A 14,881-nucleotide genomic window follows, 5' to 3' on the forward strand; every position below is an offset into this window, starting at 1 on the left:
TTTCCTGGGGTGCCTGGGTGGCTCAGTTGGTTAAGCGTCTGCCTTCAGCTCAGATCATGATCCTGGAGTCCCAGGATCGAGTCCCTCATCGGGCTCCCTGCTCGGCAGGGGTCTGCTTCTCCCTCTGACCCTCCCCCTCTCATGCTCTCTCTCTCATTCTCTCTCTCAAATAAATAAATAAAATCTTAAAAAAAAAAATTTTTTTTTCCCGGTCTCCCTGCCCCCCCACCCCGTTGTCCCCTATCTCTCTTCAGTCTGCTTTCTTAAAATTGAAATGTCTGTACATTTTCAAGGGCTCTTGGAATTATTGGCGGAATGCCATAGTTTATTTATTGGTCTTATTATCAGGGCACTAGAAAACCTTTTTGGGAGGTTATGCTTCCTCTCCCCCACATCCTTCCACTTAAAAAAAAAAAAAAACTTTATTATGGAAAAGCTCCCATGTATGTAAAGATAGAATAGTTTAATAGGTGCCTTGTACTCATCACCCAGCTTTAATAATTGTTAAAATTTGCCAATATCCTGAGTACCTGGGTGGCTCAGTTGGTTAAGTATCCATCCGACTCTTGATTTCGGCTCAGGTCATGATCTCAGCTTCCTGGGATCAAGCCCTGAGTCAGGCTCTGTGCTCAGCTGAGAGTGTACTTGAGATTCTCTCTCCTCTCTCTCCTTCTACCTCCTCTCCCCCTCGATTGCTTGCTTGCACTCTCTCTCTCAAATAAATAAATAAATCTTTAAATAAAAATTTGCCAGTTTCCCTCCCCTCACTTTTTTTTTTTTGGCCAGAGTACTTAAATCAGGTTCCACACATATTTTCCTGTTTGTGCAGATTACTTCTTAAATATTACCAACAAAGTAGAGATTAGGGTATAGGGAATTCTGTTAGGCCATCACGCAGACCTGAATTCTCAAATGCATTTAAATTTGTGTACACTGTCCTGATTTCCACAGTCACTATGCTGAGTATAGTGGATTTAGTCCCCAGTGATCATGCACGTGTGTCAACCTGGAACATTCCTGTACTTACCAACACGTAACCAGGCTTCTCGATTGAGACCACATCTGTTCTGTTGCTTTGCTGTTGCATACCCTTTGGTTCAGCCATACGTTTTCTCATGACAGTGAGCTCTGGTTTCATGTGGTCTCCTGATAGTTAACTTCCATCCCAGGTGTCCTTGGCCTGCCATCATTGAATACTCCTCTGTGTCTCCTGGGTATAAAACATTCAGTTGGGAATTAGGAAACATTCTAGGCCGGGTACAGCAGTTTGCCAATCCCTTAAGCTCTTTGCAGTTTGGTATCTTCATCTACAGAGTGAAATGGTTAGTCTAGACCCATGCTGTCAATGTTATAGCCACTTGCTATAACTAACATGAGCTAATGAGTGCTTGAAATATAGCTCCTCCAAATTAAGATGAGTTGTAAGTATAAAATACCTGCCAGATTCTGAAAGCTTAGTATGACAAAAAGGGAGCTATCTCATTAATATTGATTGTATGTTGAAATGATATTTTAGATATATTGGGTTAATAAAATATATTATTAAAATTAATTTCACCTGTTTCTTTTTTCAGTGCTGCTAATGGAAGACTTAAAATTACACATAGGGCTCAGATTATATTTCCTTTGGATAGCACCGGCCTAGAACTTTCTGGTCCATTCTCTGAAATTATTTGTTACTTGGGATTGATACAGTCAAGTTCAGTTTACAGAAATTTAACAGAGGGTCCTAACAAAGCACTTCAGCAGCCCAAATATTTCTCCTTATTTTTGTATTTATAAAAATTCCTTATTTGGGGACTGCTTATTTAAGTAGCAATCTGCCTCTATGACCAGGAAGGAGGAAACGCACCATTGTGATCAAACACAATTGGAATTTTTGTTATCATTTTGAAGTCCATTGTTCTGAACTGTGCCAGGATGTACTGATTATTAAACTTGACTAGTGATAGTTTTTTGCAATTGTATGTGGGAGGTTTTTGGTTTTCAGTGCCATCACTTTTTTCTGATAAACATATACACATAAGCATACATCATGCAGACACACTCATATTTAAACATTACAATAGTAGAAATTGACAGGTGTGGCCCCCCCGCCTCCTTCCCCCCCCCCCCACCGTGGTTACCTCTGCTTACCTGCTTATTTACAGTAGAAAGTTTCTAAGGAAAGTAAAGACATTAACCAATTATACTAGAGCTTACTTTCTTGAATAGTAGGAGGTATGAAGGGACTACCAGTGTTTTCTCATGGACTATTTCAAACATTTAAATCATAGGTAAATCATTTGACCCAACACATTTTCTTTAGCCTTACCACATTTGCATAGACCTCCACCACTTAATCACCCCTAGTTCCCATTTATATTTGTACTGTGCAGGTGCCAAGTGATATAAATAGGGGGCCTGGCACAGCCATCCGAGTCAAGTCAGCATATTTCTCTTGGCTGGGTGTCCTCTGTTTTTTTTTTTTTTTTTTTTAAAGATTTTATTTTTAAGTAATCTCTACACCGAACATGGGGCTTATACCTGCAACCCCAAGATCAAAAGTTGCATGCTCTGCCGACCGTGCCATCCGGCCATCCCTGTTTTCACTAATGCCATCTTTTACACATGGGGTTCAGAGTTGTCAGGAGCTGTAAGTCTGGTACGACAAGGACTGAAGGGGTTAACTCCGGTACTATTTGTCCTGCTCACTGATGTCATTACTTTTCCTTACCTTCCGTGGGTCATGAAGGCATGTTGATTTTCCATGTGCCTCCTTCCGGCTCTGCCCTGAATTCAGGTTTCTTCTCTGTATTCTTTGGTTGTACCTGCAGCAGCACCTGGAGTCCCCCAGCTCCATCCTTGTGCACTTGGCTTCCCAAGAAAGTAGTGATCTGATCTAAACATTCTCCTGTTTAACCTCTCTGAGCCTCCCGCTGTTCTCCGAATGAAGTCCAACTTTTGCTGAGCGTGTAGGATTGTTCTGGCCTCTACCATCTGGCCTTTCCCCCAACCATCTATGCTGCATTTTGGCCATCAGGCTGCTCCGTGTTCTTGGAGTGTTCTTTGCACTTTCTCCTACCTCTGCTGTAGATGTGGGGGCTCACACCACCGGCAGTGCTTTTCCCTCGAGGTTTGACTTGTCTGGAGCTTGGTAGAGGGAGTAAAGGCTTTCTTGGGGCTGCCTTGCAATGTTCCTTACATAACTGTAATTATTTATAATTATATATATAAGGTATATAATAAATGATTATATAATATATAATTATATATAATTTATTGTAGATTTTCTATAGTAGACTAAGGTTAAGGACTGACTTTTCCTCTAGTTCCTAATATATTCTGTTCCTTGGGCATAATTGGGCTTATTCCTTCATTGATAAACACTGAATTCAGGAGTACTAAAAAGATGACTGGTTGCAGTTATTTGCAGGGGAGCTTTCATAGTTCATAGTATGTACCTGCATCGTCCACAACCGTAGCCACTCATCAGTCATGTGTGGCTGCTGAGCTCTTGAAATGTAGCTTGAATTGACATGCACTGCAAGTGCAAAATGCATGCTGGTTTGAAGACTTAGTATGACCAAAGAATGTACAATATTAGTAATTTTTTACATTGAGTACATGTTGAAATGAAAAATCTGGTATGTATTAGGTTAAATAAAATGTATTAATAAAATGTCACCTATTTTACCTTTCTAAAAGTGGCTACTAGAATATTTATATGTACATATGTGGCTTATATTATGTTTCTATTGTACTGAACTCATCTAAAGGACTCTTAATCTTAAACTTCTCTTTTTCGGGACGGCTGGGTGGCTCAGTTGGCTAAGCGTCTGCCTTCAGCTCAGGTCATGATCCCAGCATCCTGGGATCAAGTCCCACATCGGGCTCCCTGCTCGGCGGGGAGCCTGCTTCTCCCTCTCCCTACCGCTCTCCCTGCTTGTGCTCTCTCTCTTGCTCTGTCTCTCTCTGTCAAATAAATAAAATCTTAAAAAAAAAACCCAGAACTTCTCTTTTTCTCCATCTAGATCTGAGATTACAAAAGAGGAAACCACTTTTAAATTATAAACTTTTGCACATTAGTCAATTCAAAAGGTTTCATTCATTGAAGGAATTTGTCTTAACCTCTTCTAGCTTTGACCTCAGATTCCCATGAGCAAAAAATGTATTTGAACAGCTTACAAATACTGTGGGGGCCGTGCTGTTTGCTTTCTTTCCAGTCCAAAGGAGCAGAGACATGTTAGCCGCCTGCCCAGCTGCTGCCTGTTCACACAGCAGGGCATGTGAGGACTGGCGGGCTGTCCTCAAGAGAAGTGCAGGCCAGTGATACACGGAGCCAGAGCTGAGAGAGGGTCACAGCAGATGGTGACAGTGTGCTTCCTGTTCCCAGCCAGGCAACAGCTGCACCATGATCCTTGGCAGCAGGCGTTTGGCAGGTCTCCCTGTGGCACCCTGGGTGTTTGCAAGTCTGGCACAGCACTGAGAGGTGCCAAGGTACATCCTCCTGGAGAGATAGAAGGAGAGCAAAACCTCCTCCAGTCTTCTGGCTCCCACCTTCCCTCTGCTTCCTTCTGCCCTCTACACACGGTGGACACTGGGGGAAGCCAAGGCTGACGGGAAAGAGTGAGCTTTTCCCACAAGAAAGGGGTTGGCCAGTTTTGGGTAATTACATCGATGCTTTGTACCACACTCTTGGAAGACTATTTGAAATGAAAGCAGGGTCCTTTATATTTGATTTTTCAGTTCCAGGTGGATGAAAGATTTTTTAAAAACCCTTTTTTGGGAAATAATTTCAAACTTACAGAAAAGTCATGAGAATAGTAACAAAGGACATCCCAAAGCAATCGCATTTTGCTCAGATTTACCTGTTGGTAGCATTATGCCCTATATGCTTTGTTTTTAATATGTGTCTGTGTAGTTCCATATTTTTTTTTTCCTGGACCATATGAACTTATGTTACATATACATCATGGCCTTTCCCCCCTACGTACAATGTCTGTTTCCTAAAATTAAGGATATTTTTTTACATAACCTTGGTTCAGTTACCAACTTAAGTAAATTTTAGCATTTATGTCATATTTTAATGTACTGTTTGTGTTCTACTTTTATCAGTTGGCCCCAAAATGTCCTTTATAGCATATTTTCCTTCCCAGTTAAGCATCCAGTCTAGAATCACATGGTAGGTAGTTGTCATGTGAAAGGAAAACAGCTTGTCTACTTTACTCATACTCAAAACACTTCCAGCATACTTCTGGCGCCAAATGAGTGGGGTTTTACACACAAGCACTTCTCCAACTCTCCAGTGGACAACTAGAGGGTGTTTTGCAAATTTTAGCTCAGTTTTCACACTAACTGCCTATAGTTAGTGCAGACCCCACAGGTTAAGGGCTCAGTCCCCCTCCTTTCCACTTCCGATGCCAATTGCAAGACCCACTTTTACCCATGCTTCTGACCGACTGGCTATAAATTGGGAGATTCCCATGGCCCCCTCCTGGGGTTGGATAATTTTCTAGAGCAGCTCACAAAACTCAGGAAAACAGTTTACTTATTTGATTACTGGTTTATCATAAAAGGATACTATTCAGGAAGAGATGCACAGAGCAAGGCAGGGGGAAAGGAGCACGAAGTTCTAAGCACAACACTCTCCTAGCACCTTTCTGCGAACACCAATTTGGAAGCTCTCCAGACCCCTTCAGTTAGGGTTGATGGAGACCACATTATGTAGGCATGATTGATTGCATCTTTGGCTGTTAGTGATTAATTCAGCCTCCAGACCACTTCCTATCCCCACCATAGGTAGGAGAGGTGGGGCTGAAAATTCCAACCCTTAGTGACTTCTTTGGTTCCCCTGGCAAACAGCCCCCTTCCTTAAGGGACTTTAAAAGGTCATTAACATAAACTCAGGTGTGGTTGCCAGGGACTTGTTATGAATAACAAAAGACACATATTTTACATTATTGCTCTCATTACTTATAAAATTCCAAGGGTTTTAGAAGCCCAGTGCCGGGGGGCAGGCGGGGGGGGGGGGGAGCACTGTGCCAGGGACAAAGACCAAATATATATTTCTTTGTAAGTTGCAATATCACAGGAGGTCCTTTTAGTTTCCTTTAATCTGGAACAGTTCGTCAGCTTTTTTTCTGTTTTGTTTTTGGTGTTTTATGACATTGACATTTTGGTGGAGGAATGTTTTAAATTTTAAAAGCAAACCTGTTAAAGAGCTAGGAGAAAATACATTTTGCAAAGGGAAGACCTTTGCAAGCAAGACCTTAAAGAAATGCCAAACATAGATTCAACTTTATAAAAAATTTAAAATTCCTTCACAACCTGCCCAAAACCCCAACAAAATCCGGGAGCATTTACATTGAATATGACAGACCTAAAGCTCTTTCAAGGCAATAAGGAAAAAATTAACATCCTAAAACAGAGGCAAAGGATCTGAATAAGTAGTGCACAAAAGAATCAATACAGATGGCCAGTAACCTGGAAAACAAACACCTCCAAGGGCATTCCAGTGAATGCAAATCAGAATAGTGTGGACTCATTAATTTTCAAGATTGATTTAATTCCTGAGAATGATTCTTCACTATAGGCAAGAGTGGGGAAAGGCGCATTCTCTCGCACAGTTGATAGACTGAACACTGATGCAAACTTCACTGGTGGAGGAAGGTAAACGAGGCAGCATATACAAACGCTTTATTTATTTATTTAAATATTTTATTTGTAAGTACTCTCCACAGCCAACCTGGGGCTCAAACTCACAACCCTGAGATCAAGAGTCGCGCGCTCCACTGCCCAAGCCGGCCAGGCCCCCCTACAAAAGCTTTAAGAAGCAGTGATTTCATGTTATGAGTTCTGTGGCAGATGAACTGCTGTGGATTTGCGCATTGTAGTTTACAGATTTTGAGTTTTATTTTTTAGTTTTTAGTAACGTGCTGTCCAACTATACAATAGAGGCCTATCTCTTTAAGAAAACAAGTTTTAGATAATTGAAGGTAACCTATTTGCATCAAAAAGGCTTCTTTAGAAAAGATTAAAAGAAGGGTTTCTTTCCATTATGAGTGACCCTTTTTAGTTAAAAATGAGTTACTGGTACAGTAACTAGTTTAGCTGTGTGGTTAGAGTGAAGTGTTCCTGGGTGTTGGCATGGGTAGGGGTGATTGTGGGCTCCTGAGGAAGTCCTATCCGGTTCTGGTCAGCAGCTCCAAAGAGTGTTTGGATTTGGTGGAGATGGGCTTGTTTGAAGAAAATGGTGTTTTAGGAAGAGTACCCTGGGCTCAGAGAAAACAGTCTGGGGCTCTTTTGGTACTCTAGGCTTGAGATCCCAATGACCACCAAGGTAGGAACAGAGAAAAGTGGTGACTCTGGGAGACAGTGAGCAAGCTCACCTGAATCTGATGACTGGGAGTATGCAGGAGGTAAAGGACAATGAAGGAATGAATGACAGGCTTCTTGTCACAAGCGGGGCTAGCAGGAGGGAATTGCCACCTTGAGGAGAGCCATGAGGATTTTGACCCTAGGGTCAAGTTTGCCTTAGGGTCAAGTTTGCCTTAGGGTCAAGTTTGCCTTGAAGGTGGTACACTGATGTTGTTGGGATAGGGAAGCTGTGAGGTGGGGTTAGTTGGTGGTGTGGATGTGATGAGAGGGTGGAGGCTGACAGCTGGATGTAGAGACTGGAAAAGGAGTCTTGGTCAGAAGGGGACCATAGTTGGAGACTCTGAGAACATGGCAGGTCCAGACAACTAAGTATTTATACAGTGCAGACATGACTGTCCTTGTCTAGCTTTCTCATTCCAGGGAAGCTTCTCTTTCCTGACGACTTCTCCAGACCTCCTATTTTCCCTTCTCAAGGAGATGGCCCACCCCTCTACTTCCATCTGTCTTCCCCCATCCCATCATTTATTCTAGGAAGCTTAACCTTTTTCACGTAGTAGTATCCTTAGGCCTTAGTATACCCCCTTTCACTCCAGACGCACCTTTCCTTTATTCTCAGAGGAAGAGATACCTACGCTCTTGTGTTGCAAAGATTAGCCCCATTTGTCCAGTACAGCCTTTCCCTCCCTTCCTCCCTCCTTCCCTCCCTCCCTCCTGGGAAACTTGCTGTTCCATTTACTCCCCTCCCCCCAGTCTCCAGCTCCTTAGTCCTTTGTGATTTGGCTTACATACAGAGCTTTGAGGAGAGATCACGGATTTCATTATACACAGAATTAGAAGGAAATGAACTTCCTCAGGTCTCACTTCTTAAGCATGTTAATGTTTATCTAGTCTACTCTTCAGAATATGCTGGAAGATGTTTCCCAACAGTGGTTTCCAAACTGTGGAGCCCCCAACAAGAGGAAGGGATGCCCCCCGCAACCTTGCCTTCTGAAAGATAGGCACTTCCACCTCTGTTTCAATCAGAATAGCTCTTTCTAGTTCTGATTAAGAATTCATTTGGGTTAAGTGTTTTGTGACTTAAAATGAACTACTGGTTTAAAAATTAAATCATGGCTTGTACTTCCATGAGTTAAACTCACTTATGTTAGCACCTTAGTTAGACTGTTTCATATTGTGGTGAATCTGAAGGAATTGATGTTATATATATAAAGATTTTACTTATTTATTTGGCAGAGAGAGAGAGCACAAGCAGGTGGAGTAGGAGAGGGACTGCTTAGCAGGGAGCAGAATGCAGGACTCTGGGATCATGATCTGAGCCGAAGGCAGACGCTTAACCGACTGAGCCACCCAGGCGCCCTGAATTGATGTTATATTGTGAACTGATGGCTTTCATAGCTTATCACTGAAAAGCAATTAAACATTACAAGGCAAAAATAGTCTTCAATAAAATTATTTCTGTAAATAACTGACATAAAAATGTTGACCTAATTGTCTCCAGAATGAGGCCTGTGTCCCATAGGCTTCAGACTGACCTCAAGGAAAATTTTGCAGACTTAAAAAAAAAAAAAAGATGACCTGGCAAACATTCTACCTAAAAGGAAGTCTAATTTTGGGCATCTTTTAGAAAATGATGAAGTCACTTATTGTATAACCAAGTAGAAAGTAATAGATTTGCATATTAATTTTTTCACACACACATATATATATTTGTAATTTTTCCGTGCTATGTTACTTAGGTTCTTTTTTTGTTTTGTTTTGTTAGGTTCTGAGAGACATTTTAGTTAGTTACTCTTTTTCTATCTGGTAATGTAATAATACAGTGTTGGTGTTTTCAAGTTTATATGTATGTACTAGATTTATTCCACAATACCTAAGGCAGACAGATTACCACATTTCCTTCCTCTCCTCTTACCTTTAAAAATGCTCTTTGGGGTGCGTGCATGTGTGTGTATGCACGTATAGGTATGTGCACATCATGCTCATCACTGATGGCCCATGACCTTGGGCCCATCTCTCTGCCTTTCCATTTTACTGCATGAAAAAGGAATGAAAAGTAGGTAGCCTCTGCCTCTCTAATTCTGAGTTCTTTAATCCGGCTTCCCGGTGGACATTTACAAGTCCCAACCTCCTGGTATTTAATTCTCTTGACTCTCTGAAAATGCTTTTGATTGGATATTTTAGTTTGAGCTCCCTCAGAAGCAGATTCCAAGACAAGCATTTGAATGCAAGTAGTTTATTTGGCATGAAGTTAGGGGAGTAGAAAAGTGAAATGAGGTGGAAAAAGTGGCCAATAAAGGGTGAATTACTGAGCCAGCTCCCACCTTGGGCAGCTGCTACTTAATTTTGTGGGGGAAAATTTGGGAGATGGTTATTCAGACTGAGGGATGAGGGATCTGGGGTTTTTATTTATAGGCTAATGTCTTAGTTTGGGGTTGAAGGGTGCTCTTGAGGGGCAGGTAGGTGGCAGAGCAGATTACAGTGATAGGAAAAGCCCTTAGGTAGAGAAATGGAGCTACTGGGAGTTAGATGCCAGGAGGTATGCCTTGAAGTGGTAGTGGAAAGGGGTAGGGGCAGGGTACAGGCAGCATTCTCTGTCCCAATCTCCTGATTGAGCTTCGTGGTTCCTCCCCCCCCCGAGATTATTTATTTATGAGAGAGAGAAAGAGTGTGCATGAGCTGGGGGGAGGGGCAGAAGGAGAGGGAGAGAGTGAGGACAAGCAGACTCCCTGCTGAGTGTGGAGCCTGATGCAGGGCTCAGTCTCAGGATCGTGAGATCATGCCCTGAGCCAACATCAAGAGTCTGACACTTAACTAACTGAGCCACCCAGGGGCCCTAAGCTTTGTGGTTTAATGACAAGAGCACCATGGTCTCTGGAGTAGACTGACCCATGCCTGACACTTAATAAGTATTCCTCAATATTCTTCAGTTCCATCTCCTTTTAGCAAGGGAAGGGAAGGCCCTCTCCTCTTCTACATAGTTTAGTCTTTAATCTCAAACCCTTCTGCGTTTAAGCATTTTTAAGCCAGCACACCAGGTGCTACACCCAAGAGGTTTCCTCTCGAGGTGCTGGTGCTCGCTATGTGGCCAGCATAGTGATAAATGCTGGGGATGCGGACGTGAGAGGCATGATCCTGACTCAGAGGCGTTCCCGGGCTCGGGGCTGATTATTGAGTGACTGACCTAGAGAACGCTCTTCAAATGAGAAAGGACTTGAAGTGAATCAGCTAATCAACAAAAAGTGTGCTTGTGGGTGCTTTGAAATATGGTTCAAGCGTTCTTCCTTTCAGCCCCTGGCTCTGCCTTGTTAGCTGAGCGATATCCATTCTCTCCGAGCCTCCGTTCCCTCAGTTGTCAGATGGGATTGCTAATATCTACTCATGGGATTGTTTGAGGATTAAATGCAATAACCTTGATAAATGGACTGGATTTGGATAGAAGAGAGGACAGGGGCATGGGAGAGAAGGTTGATGGCTAGGTTACTTACTATAGCTCTTACAGAACTAAAGTAGGAAAAATGGGTTTGGGGGGCTTGATCATGGAAGGCATTGAATCTCAAGCTCAAACAGGCCTTGGGACATTGCTGCAAGGACAGTGAGGTTTCATCGCATCTCAGAAAGGCTGAGGGAAAGGGCCATCATTCATTCTTTTTTTTTTTTTATTCTTATGTTAATCCCCATACATTACATCATTAGTTTTAGATGAAGTGTTCCATGATTCATTGTTTGTGCATAACACCCAGTGCTCCATGCAGAATGTGCCCTCCTCAATACCCACCACCAGGCTAACCCATCCTCCCACCCCCCTCCCCTCCAGAACCTTGTTTGTTTTTCAGAGTCCATCGTCTCTCATGGTTCGTCTACCCCTCCGTCCATCATTCATTCTTCACACTAATATGATATCCTTGGCTCACTGAGCTGTTCACAGGCATGGTGGAGACCAACCACATTCTTATGTGGATACATAGGAATTTAACACTGTCAAAAAGCAGAAACAGACCCATAAATACAGAGAGCAAACTGATGGTTGCCGGGGGTGGGGGGGTGGGTGGATGGGCAAAATGGGTGAAGGGGGCATGGGGACGTAAAGGCTTCTAGGAACGGAAGGCATAAGTCACAGGGATAAAAAGTATAGCACAGGGACTATAGCCGATGATACTGTGATAGCATTGTATAGTGATGGCAGCTACGTTGGTGGTGAGCACAGCAGAACGTATAGACTTCTCGAATCACCGCATTGTACAAGGGAAATTAATGTTGTGTGTCGACTATACTTCAATGAAAAAAAGAATTTAGGGGCGCCTGGGTGGCTCAGATGGTTAAGTGTCTGCCTTTGGCTCGGGTCATGATCTCAGGGTGCTGGGATCGAGTCCCGCATCGGGCTCCCTGCTCCTTGGGAGCCTGCTTCTCCCTCTGCCTTTCTCTCTCGCTCTGTCTCTCATGAATTAAAAAAAAAAAAAAAAAAGAATTTAACACTATGAGGACCACCAAGTGGTGCCAACAAGTTCTGGATCTTAAACTGTACATTATTAGAATACATTAGCTGCTGGCCCATTTTTGGTCTTAAAGGGGAAGGCTAAGGCCCAGCAAGGTGACAGTCTTTTAATTATAAATCAACTTGGTGAGAAGACTTAGATCTTACAGGAGTTCAGAAATTTCCTGTTTACAATGCAATCTAATGGCTTGGTGTCCCAGAAGGTTTTGAGAGAGACCCTTTTCTATTTTAAAGTTGAGAACATTTGCACTTTCCAGCTAACATGTCACATACGTTCCTTTGATCTTTGTCTTCAGCTGCTCATGTCTCCCACCTGGAAAATGTGTCTGAGGAAGAAATGAACAGACTCCTGGGAATAGTGTTGGATGTGGAATATCTCTTTACCTGCGTCCACAAGGAAGAAGACGCAGATACCAAACAAGTGTATTTCTATCTATTTAAGGTGAGGTTTTTACCATTTTAAAAAGGCATTTCTTCTTTCTCTCATTGTTCATATGTGCTCAATTTCTGCACACCAGGTCGTGATCGTGGGTGGGAAGGCTCTCAGCTCATGATATGTTTGCCCTCAGGGTTTGTGGAAGCATGCGTTTCTTCATGAGGGAATCTCTAAAATGACCCACCATGTGTTGGACACATCACTTTCCTTGAGAGCCTTCATATTTGTATGCCAATTTGAATATCTTGATTTGCTTATGCTTATAGATATCTTTCCATCCACCCATCATTCATCCATCCAAGTATGTATTGCACACCTGCTCTGTGCTCTGTGCATGGCACTCATGTAGGCATGAGGGATAGATCAGTGGGCAAAGCAAAGTCGTTGCCCTCATGGAGTTGACATTTCAGTAGAAGAGGCAGACAATCAACCAGTAAATAATATATTTGCAGGTGGTGATAAGTGCTGTGAAGAGAAACAAAGTAGGGTAAGTGGAATCAGAATGGCAGGGATGGTGGTGGGTGGGAGGACACAATCATAAGGAAGGGCAGTTAAGAAAGGCCTCTCTGAGGAGACCACAGTTGAGCTGGACCCCGAACTGGAGGACAGGAGCCGTTGCTGAAAAGGGCTGGGGGAAGAGCTTTCCAGGCAACAAAAGGAACACCGTCTAGGCCGTGCACTTAGTGAGCGTGGTGTGATGTGGGAAGAGCAAGGAGGCCGGTGTGGTGGAGCCTGGTGAGCAAGGGGAGGGTGGGAGGAGATGTGGTTGGAGGGTGGCGCCAGGGCCTTGACTCTCATGCTTCATAGGGAGGAATCAAGAGTTTCCAGATTTGGGCATCTCCCCACTGTCCTCTTGGTCTTGTTGACACCAGTCACGATTACTGCTCCCACTCCCCAGAGCTGGGGCTTCTTGGCTCTGCCTCAGCTCCCCTTAGGTCACATCGATCCCCTTTCTGCAGACATACGTTTCCCCATCTTCTGACTGCTGTCGGGATGGACAGGTGTGGGAGAGAAACGGGTGGTGGGAACAAACAGACGAACTACAGGGGGCCAAAACTATGTTCTGAAAGGGGGCAGACAGAAGAAATAATTAAAAAACAGAAACTTGCTGTTGAGGGCACTGTTGGTTATGTTGTATTATGTAATACTTCTAAGGTTCTTTAAAAAAAAAAAAAAAAAAGACAGAAGGCAAAACACTCCACTCAGAGCTTAGAGCCCAGGAAAGGTTTGCCTCTTTACTGAGCACCGTGCTTCATTTTATATGACAAGGATAAAAAAATTTTCCACTGAGTTCCTTCTTTGCTTTGGCTGCTTGGAATCTCAGTGCAAATTTTGTGCCCAATTTCTGTAGCTTTTTTTTTTTAATCTGAATTTACTTGCTACATAATTTTCCCTTCTCCCCATTTATTAACTTTTGTCTTTTTTTTTTTTTTTTTTTGGCGGGGGTGGTTACTAGTGGGGGTTTGGGGATAGATAGGAGACAGGTGTGGGAGTGAGAATTGTAGTTTTAAACTTTGGGGTCATGTGTGGGGATACTGGTTCTAAAAAGGTAAATGGGAGGTGGGGGGAGGAGAAAGAGAGAGACGAGAGGGGTGAGCAGAAAGATAATGCACCTCTGAATTCCCCACCGCCATTAGCAGGCGCTGGGCTACTTCAGGTGACAACTTGTTGACATGGCTGTGAGGCCTGAGTCATCCAGATTGAACCCTGGCAGGTTCATGCTGTTTAGAGCTTCTTTGGAAAAAGATCTTAGTTGAAGAAAAACAACGTCTGCATGACTGCAGCGATTATTTGTCTTGGAACTGAGCACCCTGGCAGCCCCACCGCCCTGCTGGAAGTGAAGGTTTCCAAGGTTTCCATCCTTGCTGGCCTCCTCTTGATTCCGTTTATAACTAACCAAGTAGGCCAGACAGCATTGCTCTGCTTTGAAGTCCATTTTCTCTCTCTCTCTCACCTCCCTCATCTTTAACAGCACAAATATATTTACTCATGGGAACAAAATCTAAAATATTCAGCATTCTCCCCCACTTCCCTCCCAGAGTCATTTTTTGGGCAAATAAGTAATAAGTCATCCATTCCTTAGCTTTTGAAAGGCAGTTCCTGTGTCTCATATGTCTCAATAATTACATTAAAATTAAATGTATTATAACTTTAAGTAACATTTAAAAAACTTGAGGCTTAGATTTTGAAAAAAAAAACAAAAACCCAATGAAAAGCTGCTTCCTAAAGCTCAGTGTCTCCCAGAACCTGTAACTGTGGCTCCCGAGCTCGACTCTCTGGGCTTCAGTCCTGGCTCCATCACATATGAAATGTGACTTTGAGCGAGTCATTCTCCCTCAGTTTCCTTATCAGTAAAATACAGACAGTGATAGCCCCTACGTCTAAAGGTTGTTAGGGGGTATTAAATGAGATACGACATAAAGAACTTACAAGAGTGGTGAAAGTAAGGATGCAAATGCTTGCTGCAAGTATTAAATTTCTTTTATATGGCCACTTATCCCAGCTCCATCCTTTTGTGTAGATGAAGAAACTGACATTCAGCATCTCCCCAACCCATCAGTTTCTTTCCAAATTGAAACCCCCAGTGGACCAAG

General features: G+C 43.0%; 1 protein-coding gene across 3 annotated transcripts in view; it reads left to right on the top strand.

Moving 5' to 3' along the window:
* The window catches only part of KAT2B (lysine acetyltransferase 2B), a 99,033-nt gene that overhangs the window by 33,152 nt on the left and 51,000 nt on the right, over positions 1–14,881 (top strand). For all 3 annotated transcript variants that reach the window (XM_064588496.1, XM_045903871.3, XM_045903872.3), the window contains exon 3: positions 12,148–12,293. In XM_064588496.1, coding sequence (XP_064444566.1) covers positions 12,148–12,293 — 146 coding nt within the window. The remainder of the gene's footprint in view (positions 1–12,147; positions 12,294–14,881) is intronic.

The sequence above is a fragment of the Mirounga angustirostris genome, unplaced genomic scaffold (genome assembly GCF_029215605.1).
Source record: "Mirounga angustirostris isolate CCGP_5_RB_7025 unplaced genomic scaffold, mMirAng1.0.hap1 SCAF_1, whole genome shotgun sequence".
Taxonomy (NCBI): Eukaryota; Metazoa; Chordata; class Mammalia; order Carnivora; family Phocidae; genus Mirounga; species Mirounga angustirostris.